This window comes from Chiloscyllium plagiosum, unplaced genomic scaffold (genome assembly GCF_037043375.1).
Source record: "Chiloscyllium plagiosum isolate Xiang-an unplaced genomic scaffold, Cpla_swu_hap1 HiC_scaffold_4, whole genome shotgun sequence".
Lineage (NCBI taxonomy): Eukaryota > Metazoa > Chordata > Chondrichthyes > Orectolobiformes > Hemiscylliidae > Chiloscyllium > Chiloscyllium plagiosum.
The window spans coordinates 148,224,336-148,241,278 of record NW_028270142.1 but is presented as its reverse complement, the minus strand read 5'-3'; the positions used below and the strand labels follow the sequence as shown (position 1 = coordinate 148,241,278).

The 16,943-nt window shown below is 43.6% G+C and overlaps 1 protein-coding gene across 11 annotated transcripts in view; it reads right to left on the bottom strand.

Moving 5' to 3' along the window:
- The window catches only part of LOC122548789 (anion exchange protein 2-like), a 229,234-nt gene that overhangs the window by 44,301 nt on the left and 167,990 nt on the right, over window positions 1-16,943 (bottom strand). For 9 of the 11 annotated variants that reach the window (XM_043687558.2, XM_043687561.2, XM_087986776.1 and 6 more), the window contains 5 exons: window positions 13,178-13,314; window positions 10,630-10,810; window positions 8,051-8,186; window positions 5,555-5,738; window positions 1,386-1,491 (listed from right to left, as the gene is read on the bottom strand). In XM_043687558.2, coding sequence (XP_043543493.1) covers window positions 1,386-1,491; window positions 5,555-5,738; window positions 8,051-8,186; window positions 10,630-10,810; window positions 13,178-13,314 — 744 coding nt within the window. The remainder of the gene's footprint in view (window positions 1-1,385; window positions 1,492-5,554; window positions 5,739-8,050; window positions 8,187-10,629; window positions 10,811-13,177; window positions 13,315-16,943) is intronic. The other 2 variants (XM_087986778.1, XM_087986779.1) reach the window with 1 other exon arrangement.

Here is a 16,943-nt window from a genome sequence, read left to right as displayed (position 1 = left end):
CGAACTCATAGGCTGGTATCCAGGAGAGTGCACACCATGAAAAGTCCATGTACATCTGGCTTGGAACAGTTACATTGCCTAGCAACATCCAAATCAGAACCAATCAAAATAAACATTTGGTTAAATGGTCACCTGGTTCTCATGGAGGTAGATATTGGCGTGACTGTATCGATGTTTGCAGAGCCAGTCTTTAATAAAATTTGCTCTGGACTCCAAACCTTAAGTTTGCTTAAAACCTTAAGTTTGCATAAGACCTTAGCTAGACTGAGAACCTATAATGGGGAACCGTTACAGAGTAACAGGACAACTTCAGTCCGGTCTGTTATGGGAAGCAGCTGGTTCAGTTCGCACTGATTCTAGTAAAAGGCTCTGGCCCAAATGTAATGGAGTGAAACTGGGTGAGAAAGAGTCACCTTGATTGGCTTAATACTTCTCAATTAGAAAATTGCTGCTTGAGTGGAGTCCTCTTCAAATACCCAGACGTTTATCAGGAATGTCTAAGGACTGTCAAAAGGCCAAGACCATCTTGCATATTGACCAGGATGCACTCCCAGGATTCTGCACGGCCCACCCAGTGCCATTTGCCTTACAGGCAAAAGTGGAGACAAAAACCAGGAGGTTGGAAAGTGAAGGAATCCTCAAACCAGCCCAGTTTGGGGAATGGGCAGCACCGGTCGTAGTGATTGTGAAACCCGACGGTTCACCTTTGTGGGGATTTTAAACAAACAGTAAACCTCTTCTCGCAGCTGGATAAATACCTAGTGTCTGGTATACAGGATTCATACACAAAGCTGACAGGGGGGCTGTCCTTCATGATGCTGGACATCAGCTATGGGGTGTACCTGCAATTGTAGTTAGATGGGGATTCCCGGACGTACGCTACAGTTAACACCCCAGAAGGGTTTGTACTGATATATGAGACAGCCATATCATCAGCCTGTGCCATTTTTCAACAGATGACAGAGAACATTTTACAAGGTCTACCACAGTTGACAAGGCCAGCTTATACCTGTTGGAAGATAAAGTGAGGACAATCAAAGGTGCCCTGGCTCCCATGTCCGTACTGGAGCTGAGGTCTTTCCTTGGGCTGGTGAACTATTATGGAAATATCTGCAAAACTCTGCTGTATTGTGTGGTTGCATTTCAGTGAAAGATCACCTTGTTAAATAAAAACAGAAACAGAAACAGAATATGATCTTTCAAGCAGATTTCTATCTGGGATCTGACTTATCCGGTCAGAACAGCAGCTGGGATCCTAACACTACACTGTCCCTATCAAATACCCCAGGACAGCTACAGCATGGGGTTAGATGCAGCTTAATGCTCCTTCAAATTGGCCCCACAGATACCTGGCTGCATTGAAAATATGAACATTTGTTACTTACCAACGAGTACAACTGTGGCCTCGGCATTGTACGGGATTTTCTCCAACAGTTTGAGTTCGTGCTTTGACCTTGATCTCGTCATCTCTGCAGAAAGTGGACATTCCTTCTGTAAGAAGTAGAGAAACAGGTTAAAGGCAGAGGCTTGACAAGTTACCAGCATAAAGAGGGAGAGAGATAGAGACGGAGTGCACCATAGCAGATTATCAGACTCCCCTAATCTCAATTTTCAACGTTTTTGTGATGACTGATGTCAAACTAACTAGCCTCTTATCTCCCTTCCTCCTTGCTTCAGTAGCAGAAAAAAATCTTTGAAACAATCGAGATCCCAGGCCTGTTCACTGTAGCGCACAGTTTGTTTCCTACTAGAATATCACCTAACATACTTTCCTGTTATTTCTATCGTTTATTGAACACCACTGCAAAATAATTGTTCAGTTTATTTGCCATCTCTTTAGTTTCCATTATTAGTTTGCTAGCCTCACTGTCTATAGGACCAACACTCAATAGTTAATTCTTTCATTTTTTGAATAACTGTAGAAATTCTTCATATCTGTCTTTGCATCTTTCGCTAGCTTTCTCTTGTATTCTAAACTATCCCTCCTTATTAATCTTTGTCATTTTTCTCTTCTGTTTTTCATACTCTGCCCAATCTTCTGACCTGCTACCTATCTTTACGGAATTATAACTTTTCTTTCAACTTGATACTACCTTTGACATTCCCAATACACAACAGATGATTGGTCCCTACCTTTGACTTTTCTTCATTAGAATTTCTGAGCATTCTGAAATATCCCTTTCAATATCTGCTACTGCACATCTTACTATGTCATGTATGTAGTTGTGTGGTGTGGTCCCTTTGAGTGTGTTGGTCTGGTGATCCAGCATGGGAACTAGGACAGGCTAGGACAGTGCATGACCGACCTGAGAGGATACACAATAAAGTATTGCCTGTTGAAGTCTACCTTCTGTCTATCTCATGTTTTTTTCATTCATTCACAGGATGAGGGTGTCACTGTCAACACCAGCATTTATTACCTATCCCTAATTGCCCAGAGGGCAGTTGAGAGTTAACCACATTGCTATGGGTCTGGAGTCACATATTGGTCAGGCCAGGAAAGGATGGCAGTTTCCTTCCCTATAGGACATTAGTGAACCAGGTGGATTTTTACAACAAGGTAATCGACAAATGATTTATGGTCATCATTAGACTCTTAATTCCAAATTTTTTTTAAAGTGAATTCAAATTCCACCATCTGCCATGGCGGGATTTGAACCCGGGTCCCCAGAACATTATCTGGGTCTCTGGATTAACAATCCAGCGACAATACCACTAGCCATCGCCTTCCCTGAACCATAATGTGCCAGTTTACTTTAGCCCATTCTGCTTCATAACTGCCCTGATTTAAGTTTAAAATACCAGCCTGGAACCCCCCTCTTCTCTCCCTCAATTGTATTATGATTGTTACTCCCTCAGTGTCCTTACGGAGGTCAATAATCATTCCTATTAGGCAGATTACCAGGTCAGTACAGCTCAGTTCTCTGGTTGGCTTCACAATTTGCTATTCTTAAGAAAATATCCTGAAAAGTCTGATGAACATTTCATCTAGACCAGTTTGCCTGTCTGATTTTTTTGATTGTTCATTTACAGATTATAACCCCCCCTGCCCCCAATACCTTTCAGACACCTTCCATTATTTCTTCCTTAATGAAAGGTTCCCGTTAAATGGCATGTGCACCACCTCCACATGCAACTTACTGCCTTTATCTTTATCCTGTCTACTCAATCCACCTCTCCACCCTGCAATCCAGAACTTAGATCATCCCTCTCCATTGGCCTGATATTATCACATACAGAAGAATCTCGATTATCTGGCATTCAATTATTTGAATTTTGGATTATTCGGCAAGAACACAAGGTCCTGATGCTTGGCTAAACTGTGTTATCCGGCATTCGATTATCCGAACAAGATACTCCCTGCCTGAGTCATTCGGATAATCGAGGTTCGTCTGTATTAACAAAACCATTCACCCTCTCCTTCCTAAATGTCCTGGGACATTCAGATCACAATCCATGTCATTTTGCAATCTTGCCTCTGTATAGGTTACCAGCTCATACCTATTCACTTCTACTTGCACCAACATTCATCTCTTTTGATTCAAATGTAACATGCATTTAGATACAGAGCCTTATACTCTGATGCACTATTACTGCTAATGTGAATTAGATTATTGTTAAATCTTTCATCTTTTAGAATGGGTTGCAGGTTTCAGTTCATTAATATGTAAATCCCGGAACTTCTTTTAGTCACATTGTTGAGATAACAAGGTTTTATTAAAAAAAGGTGACTTCTCAGCTCAAATAATGTATTAAAGGTGTGAAGTTAGAATCTGTCTGTATCCCAAATCTTGAGTCAGACTGGTTCTATTTCCAAAGTGAAATTTACAAAATATTATAGGGATTGACTGCCTGCAGATTGTGCATTTTTTGAGCAACATCGAATGTATCTGCAAATGCAAACTCACCCCATGTGTGTCTGCACATGCACGAGAGACAGAGAGAGAGAGAGAGAGAGACAGAGAGAGAGAGAGAGAGAGAGTGACTGCATATTAAAGTGTATGTGTTTGCGTGTGTGCAAGCTTGATAAAGTGCATGTGTGAGAGTGGAGTATAAGCCAGTGAGAGGGGTGTGTGTGTGGGTGAGAGAGTGTTTGTGTGTGTGTGTGTATATATATATATATGTATGAGAGAGAGCGTAAGTATGAAATGGCTTGTTCAATATATCACAATATATCATTTCAGTTGCATGACACTGTGATTTTTTGCCATAAATTCTGTGTCTCTGATGATCCTGCTCCATAGCTACCTAATGAAGGAGCAGCGTTCCAAAAAACCCACCTGGTACACCAATGTCAATTAGGAAGGAGATCGGCCCAATCTGGCCTATGTGTGACTCCAAATCCATAGCAACTATTCACTAGATTGACTCTTAACTGCCTTCTGGGCACTTAGGGATAGACCTCTATTATTTACAATCTACATCAATGACTTGGAGGATGGGACAGAGTCTAATGCATCCACTTCTGCTGATGATACCTAAACAGATAGGAAGGCATGTTGTGACATTCTGTAACTGTGTCTCTCATTCTGATAGATAGACTGAGTGGGCAAAAAGTTGGCAGATGGAGTTTAATGTGGGAAAATGTGAGGGTGTGCCCATTGGTACAAAGAATCAAAGGCAGACTATCACTTAAATGGAGAACAACTCCAAAAAAAGACAGATCTGGGTGAAACAAAATGTTATCAGGCAACTACAGAAAATAATTAAGATGACAAATGGAACTTTGGCCTTTATCACTTGGGGATTGGAGTCTAAAAACAGGGAAGACTTGTTACAATTGCACAGGGTGGTAACGAGGCCACATTGTACACAGCTTTGATCCCCATATTTAAGACAGGATACATTGGCATTGGAGGCTGTTCCTGGGATGAAAGGGTTGATTATCAAGAATAGTTAAACAAATTAGGCCTTTATTAATTTAAGTTTAGAAGAATGAGGGGTGATCTTATTGAAAGATAGTAGATTCTGAGGGTAGATGTTGAGAAGATTATTCCACCTTTGAATAAGAGACACAGTTACAGATTGTCTTTTCCCAGAAAATAGTGAATATCTGGAATTCTCGACCCCAGACAGGTGTGGAGAATAGGTCACTGAAAGTATTTAGAGAGGAGGTGGATTTTGAAATATCAAGGGGTTGAGGGCGATGGAGAGCTCGCATTAAACAGAAGTTGAGGTCTGGGGCACCTCAGCTGTTATCTTATCAAATAACAGGGTGGGCTTGAGGGGAAGAATGGACTACTCCTGCTCCTGTTTATGTTCCAAAGAAAATAACCCCATTCTACCCAGTCTTTTGTAACATCTAAATTTCTCAATTTCTGGCAACACCCTCAATTTACTCTCTTTCTTTGGACATGATGAGTGTAGCCTTACATCAACCTCCAGACGAGATGAACTCCGTCCAGAACTGAAACTGTGTTTGCTGCAGCATCAGATGGTATCCTGGGTTACACCAGAGCTCCTGTGAGGTCTGTATGCTCTTGATGACGACAAGCTTTAATATGTACAAGATCTTTCACCAAAACACAGTGAACAAACCTCAAGTCCAACTGACCTCACCACTGTCCACTGTCACTTTGGTCTCGTTGTCAGGATTCTCGTCCATCAGTGGCTGGGTGACTGAGGGATCAGCAGACTGAGCGATGTGGTTCTGGCTGTGATGGTGGGACATGAGCGAGCCCAGACTTGATGTTGAGATGTTGCGTGAAAACGTGAAGTCCTTGTCCTTATTGGGGTGGCTTTAAAATCAACAAAGAGGAGCATTTGTCTTTTCATTCTGATACCGTCATTCTCATACCTGCCTCTCCACATTCCTGGCCTTTTGGAGAGAATATTCTGCTGTTTGTCACCTCTCCGATGTTTGACAGCAGAACACCATCACCACCAGATTTCTCTGACATTGATTCATTCCACATTGCACACACGGTCATAATCAGAAAGACACCCAACTCTCAGCTCAACAACATCTTGTACTTCTTAAAAATAACTTTACTGCAGAGAAACAAGCCATTTGGCCCAATTCATGGGGCAAATGTTAAGAGCGGGATACATCGTGAGATATTTCACAACAGTCTTTATTAAAGACTGACATCATACAGCGGGCCAATGGGATTGGTGGTAAGGTGGTAACGACACTGAGGTTACTAGTAATTGAAAACGCCAGGGCAATGTTCTGGGAATACTGGTTCAAATCCCACCATGGCAGATAGTGAAATTTATATAAATTCAAATCAAGAATAAAAAGCCGGTCAATTGGTGACCATGTAAATAAATTGTCATAAAAGATCCAACTGCTTCACAAATGTCCTTCAGGGAAGGAAATTTGACCATACCCAGTCAGACCTACATGTGACTCCAGACCCACAACAATGTGGTTGACTCCCAATTGCCCTCTGGGCAATGACCAACCGGCAGTGAATGCTGGCCAAGCTAATGCCCACATCCCATGAAAGATTTTTTAAAAGAAATTAAGCTATGAATGATTTTTAAGGCGGTGACCAAATGCCTGGTCAATTCTAAGGTTTTAAAGTATACCTATATTACACCTCCATTAGAATCGTGAAAACAGTTCAAAAGATAAAGGGAGGTGAAGGGCTTAAGAAGGTACAAAGATAGGGAGAGGTGTACAGGCTGGAGGAGGATACAGAGTTAGGGAGAGTTGTAGGGTCTGGGGGGAGATTACAGAGGTAGGGAGAGATGTAGGGTCTGGGAGAGATTACAAAATTAGGGATAGTTGTAGGGTCTGGGGGAGATTACAGAGTTAAGGAGAGTTGTAGGGTCTGGGGGAGATTACAGAGTTAGGGAGAGTTGTAGGGTCTGGGGGAGATTACAGAGGTAGGGAGAGATGTAGGGTCTGGGAGAGATTACAAAATTAGGGATAGTTGTAGGGTCTGGGGGAGATTACAGAGTTAAGGAGAGTTGTAGGGTCTGGGGGAGATTACAGAGTTAGGGAGAGTTGTAGGGTCTGGGGGAGATTACAGAGGTAGGGAGAGATGTAGGGTCTGGGAGAGATTACAAAATTAGGGATAGTTGTAGGGTCTGGGGGAGATTACAGAGTTAAGGAGAGTTGTAGGGTCTGGGGGAGATTACAGAGTTAGGGAGAGTTGTAGGGTCTGGGGGAGATTACAGAGGTAGGGAGAGATGTAGGGTCTGGGAGAGATTACAAAATTAGGGATAGTTGTAGGGTCTGGGGGAGATTACAGAGTTAAGGAGAGTTGTAGGGTCTGGGGGAGATTACAGAGTTAGGGAGAGTTGTAGGGTCTGGGGGAGATTACAGAGGTAGGGAGAGATGTAGGGGCTAGAGGAGGTTACAGAGATGGGAAGGGGTATAGGGAGTGGGGGAAGTTAGCGAGATAGGGAGTAATTTGTATGTACTTACAGTGGAGTAAGAATGATGAATGGAGGAAGTTACAGTAAGCAAGTGCGGTGAGAGTTGTAGAAGTTAGAGATAAGGTAAGGACACATGGTGACAGACTGTGAGAGAACAAGAGTGCTGGGGAAGATTGACATTGAGGTGGTTACAAATCAATTCCTTTTTAGTTACGTTAGGAAACAAGCTAATCAGAAACAGTGTTAGCCCTTAAACTGATTATTATGATAGTTCCAATTTTAAAAAAAGCCAAAATGCTGACTAATACTGTTACTATTTGCATGAAAGAAGAGGTCAATGTACATCAAATGTTTTATTAACCAGCACCTCTAGGACTAGCAGTGTCAAGAGGCCCACATAATCAATGTAACTGAAAAGTCATGTGGAGGTACACACAGTGTTATACTTTAAAACACTGGAATAATAATGAAACTTTGCTTTAAATAAAACTTAGCAGCAGACAGCCTTCTCACTTTCACCTTCAATTGACTACCTGAAGATTGCAAAAATACAGTAAAGTTTTAGTACTTCAGGTATTGAATTTTTTGCTGGTTTATCGAGAGTGCTGGATCATAAGGTGCCTGATAAGTCAAAGTTTTCTGCACCACACATTGAAAGGAATTTGACTTAGTGTCTGTGGTGGACTAACATTCATGTAAGCACCTTCCTCAGTCATGCTACCTGTGTTTGAGAAGCAGAGCTCTCAGCACATTGGCTCGGTCCTCGGCCTTAATCTGATCAGAGATGATCATCTGTTCGACCACTTGATGTGCAATTCCTGGTAAGCTCTTCTGGTCCAAGTCTAATAGAACTGTGCCTGAGAGAGGACAAGAGAAGGTTAGATATACACACCGTCATAGTTCAAGCTTCCCCAGCAGTTAATTTTAACTAAGCCCAGCATGGTACTGAGGCACACAAGTTAAGGAGTCATCATTTTGATTCTTGGAATGTGTTGAGCTCCATGATCAGGACCAATGATAGAATGAACGTTCCTGAGAGAGGCAGCATCGTGGTTATGTTTTAATGGATTATTACTGGATGTGTCTATAGCTTTTTTTTTTGGGGGGGTGCATGGTGGTGGTTTCAATTCAGTTAACCAAACATATTTAGAATGAACACCTAGTCATACTCTCGTTGATGATGACCATGAAACTACCAGATTGTTATAAAAACCCATCTAGCTCTCTAATGTCCTTCAGGGATTCAATCTGCCTTCTTTATCTAATCTGGCCTACACATCACTCCAGACTCACGTCAATGTGGTTGACTCTTCACTACCCTCTGAAATGGCCTCATCAGTCACACCAGGGGACACATCCCCAGAGAGTGGTGCAGGCTAGATCATTGAAGATTTTTGAGTCAGAAGTAGATGATTCCCTTGTTAGTCAACAATCTAAGTGTATGGGGTAGACAGGAAAATGGAGTTGAGCCCACAATCAGATCAGTCATGACCTTACTGAATTGTAGAGAAGAATCAAGGAGCTGAATGGCCTACTCCTAGTCCTAATTCATATGTTCATTTTTGCTGTTGTACTCAAGGTGTTGGTGGCTCACCTTCAGCTTCTCAAGGACAGTTTGACTTCAGTGAAATATACTGACCTTGTCAGCTATGCCCACAACAGAGAAAGAATGTAAATAAAACATCAGCCAATATTCTGGCTCCAAACATGGCCCGATGATACTAGCTGGCAGGAGAGTTTGTAAGTACGCAATGACAAGAGCTACAATACCATCCTGTTCTGAAGAACGAACTCTCACACAACACCAACCATACCATATTGAATAAGCTCAATAAATAAATGAATGAATGAATAAATAAATAAATTGATCAGGAATTGAAACTAGTATCAGTACCAAATTATCATGGAATAAGATGGATAGCAGCAACATGGCTACAAAATTGGCTGGTTGACAGGAAATTGGCGGTTGAACTTCAATGCAGGAAAGAGAGGTGATATATTTTGGTGTGAAGATGATGGATAGACAATATAAATGAAGTGCAGGAGCAGATGGATCTGTGGGTTTATATGTGCACAGAACATTGAATATGGCAGGACAAGTTGAGAGATCAGTTAATAAAGCACACAGCCTCCTTGACTTTATTCAGAAGGGCATTGATTTCAGGAGCAAGGGGGGTGATGTTGAGTTTGGTTTCAGCCAGAGTGTTGTACACAGATCTTGGTGACAGGATATGAAGGCATTATAGAGAGAGCACAAGAGATTTACCAAATGGTTTCAGAGATGAGGAACTTCAGTTATGAAGGTAGATTGGCGAAGCTTGGACTATCTTCCTTGGAGAAGATAGAGATATTCAAAATCATGAGGGGTCTGCACAGAGTAGATCGAGGAAGATCAAGAATAAGAGGGCACCAACTTAAACAACTGGAAAAGGAGCAAAAAAGATGTGGGAAAATGCTTTTCCATGCAGTGATTGGTTAGGGTCATGATTGTGCTGCCTGAGGACATGGTGGAGGCAGATTCAATTGAAGCATTCCAAATAGGGTCAACTGAAAAGGAACAATGTGCAGGGTTACATGCAGGAGACAGGAGAATTGTTCAAGGTGAATTGCTCATTTGGAGGGCCAGCATAGACATGATGGACTGAATGCCTCCTTCTGTGCTGTCACAACTCTGAGATAGTTGTCATGGTCACCGTTACAGAATCACTGGTGGACAGCCACAAATACCCATCTGGTTCATTAATAGTGAAGGAAGCTTGCCACGTTACACATGACTCCAGACCGACAGCAATGTGGTTCACTGATAACTGCCCATTGAAGACACTCCATTGTATTAACAAAGGATTTTAACTGAAGTAATTTTTTCACCTGTCTGAACAGTTCAAATTAATAATGTTTGAGCGATGGAACTGCACATTAGGGCAGGAGATGCTTCAATAGTACTGATGCCATAAAAACTCAAACCCATGCCATAAATACTCGAGCCCATTACTATTAGTATTCATTTTCTCACGATGCCATAAGTACTTCAGATCCTGATCAACTGCATACAAACTTTATTTGAATTGACAATGAACATTTATCAAATGGCCTCCTCCCAATCTCCTTACCTGCCCCTCACCTTCAATGCTTTGCATTGTCCTAGTAACAGGCTTTGCACATGAATTAGTAAATTGGAAACACAGGTGATTTACTGGAAGTGGTTAATAGATGAAAAATAAGTCACTGTTTTTTGGTGATGGAGAAAAAACAAAGTTCAGTTGTGTATAACACCACTTATCGATATAAAAAAGCATTTACCATGTGCCAGGGTCTTCCTGAGCTCCAGCAAACTGCGGAAGCTGAGCGAGGCGACATGGGGCTTTCCCCACCGATCCGTTTCCTCCTCCACGTCCTCCTCAAATTTGATCCACCTAGCCGTCTCCTTCCACTGCATTTCATGATTCTTATCCATTGTCAACTCATTCAGTTCAACAAACACCTTAGCAGAAGCACAATGAGAAAACATCAGATGATAACTACCAGCAGTTAACCTCAAAAGGTACAGCCCAAAGCCAGGACCCTCTCAACAAGGAAAATAGTTGTGGTTGTTGGAGGACTGTCATCTCAGCTCCAGGATACCTCTGGATAAGTTCTTCAGGGGACTGTCCTAGACCCAACCACTTTCAGCTGCTTCATCAATAACCTTCCCTCTACCATAAGGTCTGAAGTAGGGTTGTTCACTGATTACTTCACAATACTCAGCACCATTCTTATCTCCTCAGATACTGAAGCAATCCAGGCTCACATACAATTGGGCTGATAAGTGGCAAGTTACATTTGCATAGCTCAAATGCCAGGCAATGACCAAACTTCATAAGAGAGAGCTCAAGCTACTCCCCCAGCACTCAAAGAGGCAGAAACAAAAAATAGAGCCAAGACCAGAACCAAACAAGCCATGACCTTACAGAATGTTGGAGCAGGCTCAAGAGGTTGGATGGTCTCATCCTGTCTCCAAGCCCTATGTCCCTATTGTTAACCTGCCCAATATCAACATCCTGGGGGTTACCATTGACCAGAAACTGAACTGGATTTGCCAGATAAACACAGTGGCTACAAGAATGGGTCAGGCGCTGGGAATATCACAACGAGTAGCAAAATCCCATGATTTCCCAAAGCCTGTCCACCATCTATAAAGCACAAATTAGGAATGTGATGGAATACTCCCCATTTGCCTGAATGAGTGCAGCCCCAACAACCCTCAAGAAGTTTGACACCACCCAAGGAAAAGCAGCCCGCTTGATTGGTACCACATCCAACACCGTCTACATTCACTCTCTCCACTGCTCACAGAGCAGTGTATACCAGCTACACAAGGGTCTTGGGGCATGGTTATAGTTTCCCTACCTCTGCATCAGTCAAGTCCCACCTCAGGATGTGATGAGCACAGAAGTGTCATAACATGTCTGAATAGGTAGGTGAGAAGTGATTTTTCTACCATCCATAAGGTGCATTCAATAACTCATCAAGGCTCCTCTAGCAGCACCTTCCAAACCCACGACTGTTCTCATCTACCAGGACAAGGGCAGCAGGTGTAGAGGAACAACAAGCCCCTGTAAGTTTTCCTCCTCCATCCTGACTTACAAACATATTACCGTTCCTTCAGCTGTTGGGTAAACTTGGAATTGACTCCCTAAGGGCATTGTGTGTCCCCCCCCACATTTCAAGAACTGCAGTGGCTCTAGAGGGCAGTTTATCATCACCTTCTCCAGAGTAATTAAGGGCAGGCAATAAATGCTGGATCAGCCAGCAACACTCACATTCCACCAAGGAATGGAAAAATACCTCATCGTGAACCAAAAGATTCAACTCAACAATGTCACCATCAAAAATCCAGACACAAGTCAACACCACCTGCCAGATACCCAGTGATGGAGCTCAGCATTTCCCATTAATGAAACAATGCCACAATCTGATACAATATTTTCAGGACCTGAAAGACAAACTTGTTTCCAAACTTTTGATCCCAAGCTCTCACCTAAAGTGCACAGTCTATTCCCCAGAACGATAGCCTGATTATTTTTCCCACATGATGGCAAAGTCGCCACTCTGATTTGGGTCTATCATTTACCAGTCCTGTCCCACCGTGAACATCAGTGGCTATGACAGACATCACAGTACGTTGCTGGCTGCGATGGTGATAGATAATCAACCTGTTTTAGGCTGAGCCTGCCTGTACAGCTTTAAGTGCTCGCTCACTGGTTACAGGGGCCAAGCAGCGATCTGAAAATTAGCATCTGTAATTACAAAACATTGTCCGCAGGCACATCTATTGGTCAGAATCCACTTCACAATGTAAAGAAGTGGATCTCAGATCACACTGAGCTCACTTCTGACAAATTAACTCACAAGGTATGCAGCCATTGCCTCTTGTTCTTCTCCTGTCATGAAGCTGCTCCTAGCCTCCAGAGGGGTGTGAGAGCTCGGGAGGGGAAGGTGATCAGTGAGCAGCAGATCTGTAGCTCTGATCTCTGGTCTGTGCTGCGTTAACTGATCACTAGCACACAGGCACTTGGTTTAGGGAAGGGAAGCTCAGCAGGGGCCTCACCCCTGCTAGCTTGCAGCCAATCCCCAGTGAAAGCCACAGAGGGGTGGAGTCTGAATGTCCCCAGGGTGGAGTCTGGATGATAGCTGCACTCGACACAACAGCACTGACCTTCCCCAACACAGCCTTACACCCACTATAAGAATCACACAGGGATATCCGCCCCTTCAACAAGTGCATCTCAACCACAGGACCTCAAGGGACAAGTCAACACCTTCACACAAAGACTCCACTCAGAAAGAAAGTTATAAGCACACAATGTACCTCATGTGGTTGCCGATCAGCTCGCTTGGTCTTTGGGTAGATTTCGGAATGCTCCTTTCCCACATGGACAACTGTGCCTTTTGTGCTCCTTTTGACCAAGTGCCGTCGAACTCCAGGAACATCCTCAAACCGATGACCTGTGAAGAGGAGATACATTTGTGATTCCCAACCACCTGTGAAGATCATGATCTGTCTAGTGAGAAACCTCCCAACAGAATGGGCAGGCATCCCAGAACGAGAATTACAACCGGTCTACGGTTAAGACCTGCAAAGTCATTCAGCCCAACTAGTCTATGCTGGTGACTGTCCTAGACAGAGTAGAATGGCTCTGAATGGGGAAGGTCATTCAGCCCATCTTAGATAACCCATGACCACTGTTGCAACATCAAACAGTGCAGTCCCAAAATGTCAGCTCAGGCCAATGGCAGGAGTGATGTGTGAACACACAACACACACTCAGGAGGTGAGATGTTTATCACTGAGCGAGCTAACATTTGAGATTGGAGGGGAAGGGAAGAGTGAGAAAGAGAGAGAACTATTCACCCTAGATTCTCACAAATGCTGCAGTGTGTGTGTGTTTGTGTGTTGAAGAGAGGGCTCAGACGAACACATACCATCTGGAGTCACATGTTTCTTCAGACCAGTGAGGGGACCAATTAAAGCAAAAACTGCTTTTTAAAGACAAAATCTTACACAGATTAAAACTACCATTTAAAACACAGCCTCAAAGAAGTTGCAACCCTCAACCGATCAAACTGGGAACAGCAAGACTTTCCTCGTCTGGTTACCTCAGTAGAACTTGATACCTTTTCTCTTTATTCATTCACAGGATGAGGGGATTGCTGGCTAGGCAGCATCTATTGCCCATCCCTAATTGCCTAGTTAAGAGTTAACTACATTGTTATGGGTCTGGAGTCACATGTTGGCCAGACCAGGTAAGGATGGCAGTTTCCTTTCCTAAAGGGCATCAGTGACCCAGATGGGTTCATGGCCTTCATTTGACTCTTAATTCCAGATTTAAAAAAAAAAATTGAATTCAAATTCCAGCATCTGCCAGGACATTATCTGGGTCTCTGGATTACAGTCCACTAGGCTAGCGCCTCCCCTGAATGACCATGAGGTTCCTGAAGAAGGGCTTATGCCCGAAACGTCGATTCTCCTGTTCCCTGGATGCTGCCTGACCTGCTGCGCTTTTCCAGCAACACATTTTCAGCTCTGACCATGAGGCATAAGAGCAAAAAAAAAGTGGACAATCCAACAGCCAAGGATAGAAACAACAGCTACTTGTCTTCGGTCCGGTGAAATGTACACATGCTGCATGCAGCCCTGAGATATATACATCCACCATAGTCGGTCCAGAGACATTCCTACGCATTACGGTCCACACACACACACACACACACACACACACACACACACACACACACACACACACACACACACACACACACACACACAATGAAAGCAGAGATAAACTGTACCTTTGTACTGATGGCTCCATGATAAAACATACATGAAAGATAGATAACACGCATACTGAAGCCAAAAAATACAGATCTCTGAGAACAATCCAAAACTCAATACATATGCACTAGCTTCAAGGAACAATCTGAGTAAAGTCTGATCTGTACTGCACCAAGTCAACAGAGAACGGTTCCACACTTACACTTTTTTCTTAACTAACTGCAAAACCAGTCTGAGCAGGTGGTGTGTGTGCTACAATCAGCGAAGGGTTAAGGAAAGGGAGGTTAAACTGGTTAGACTTGTCAGAAAATCTGAGAAGACTGCAAAATGAGGGAGCAATGAATGGACTGAGAGAGATATAATGGCAAGGTAATTAAAGTGAACAGAGGTGATTCATCAAAGGAAGCAAGAATAAGCATCAAAATAAAAACAGAAGAATGCTAGAAATGTTCAGAAGACCAGGCAGCACCTGTGCAGATAGAAACAGAGATAATGTTTCAGGGTGATGGCTTCTTGCATGGTAATTCTGATGGACACTGAGCTTGGGTGGTGGTGCCAGGGGTTTTTATGTGTGTGTGTGTGGGGGGGGGGGTTAAAGCAAATGCAGATAAGATTAGGGGGACAGGTCTGCTCTCAGAGGGTTTAATGATAACTCCAACAGGTCGAGGTGATAACTGAAACTTTAAAGTTCAGGCTGAGACAATCCGACAGACAGAAACTGTACATTACAGTTTACAGGATTGTTTCAGAATTGCAGGAGGGTGGCATTCAGTCCAGTGTGCCTGCATCAGTTAATGCAAATGCCTTGTTTGAGGGAAACAGGAATTCCCATCCCATACAGAAAGAGAGAGAGGTAGCAGCATAACGGATAAAACAAGAGCCTTGCATTTAGGTTGTAACTTTGACAGCCACAGGACTTTACAAGGTGCTTTATACATGAGCACTTCATCATCAGGGTCATCATTCCTGATGAAGGGCTTTTGCCCAAAACATCGATTTTCCTGCTCCTCGGATGCTGCCTGTCCTGCTGTGCTTTTCTAGCACTACTCTAATAAGGGCACAGGGTAGAACACTTACTCTACAACACAGTGCCATGGAATCATCTTTCCCAACCTGAGGAGAGTAGGTGGATTACAGTTTCATGTCTCAACTGAATAATCACACAACCAACATTATACACACACTCCCCGCCTGACCATCAGTCTGGTATTCCCTCAGCTCTGACCCTGAAACAGTGTGGCGCTCCCTCAGCACTGACACTCCGACATTGCGCACTCCCTCAGCACTGACCCTCCTACAGTGCGGCACTTTCTCAGCACTGACGCTCTGACAGTGCGGCGCTCCCTCAGCACTGACACTCCGACAGTGCAGCACTCCCTCAGCACTGACCCTCCGACAGTGCGGCGCTCCCTCAGCATTGACCCTTTGACAGTGCGGCGCACCCTCAGCACTGACCCTCTGATAATGTGGTGTTCGCTCAACAATGATCCTCCAACAGTGCAGCACTTCTTCAGTAATGACCCTCTGACAGTTCAGCGCTCCCTCAGCACTGACCTCCCAACAGCATGCACTCCCTGTGCACTGGCCCTCTGACAGTGCAGTGCTCCCTCAGCACTGACCCTCTGACAGTTTGGCAATCCCTCAGCATTGACCCTCTGACAGTGTGCACTCCCACAGCACTGAACCTAGACAGTGTGCACTCCCACAGCACTGATCCTCTGACAATGCGGCACTCCCTCAATTATGACCCTCTGGCAGTATGGCACACCCTCAGTACTGACCCTTTGACAGCGTTTCACTCCCACGGCACTGACTCTCTTGATATATTGCTGGAAGTTTTGCAGTGAGCTTTTTCCCTGCAATCTTCTCATCCAAAGAATTGATCACACTACCACTGAGCCAAGGTGGCATTTAGGTTAACAGATTATGACTCAAATCCCTGTGAATCTAAGGGGGCCAAAGTGTAAAACCCCTGTGCTGAAACTGCTTGGGAATCACACATCTCGTGTTTTCCAGCTTTCTTTGTTAAGGGAATGTAATACAAATCCAATGCCCTGTGCTTCCTTCGATAACCCTATTGCCTCATTTTTCATCCAACTCCTCCAAATCCATCCAATTTAAATATTGAAGTAACTGTCTCACTAAAGTTCAAAGGTTAATGCCTCAAGTCCAAAAACTAGGAGTGGACAATTCAAGCCTGCTCTGCCATTCAATATGACTATGGCTGATGAGTCCCCTGTTCCTGCATCCTCCCCATGCTCTTTGCTCCCTTTAGCCCGATGAACTATATTGATCTCCTTCT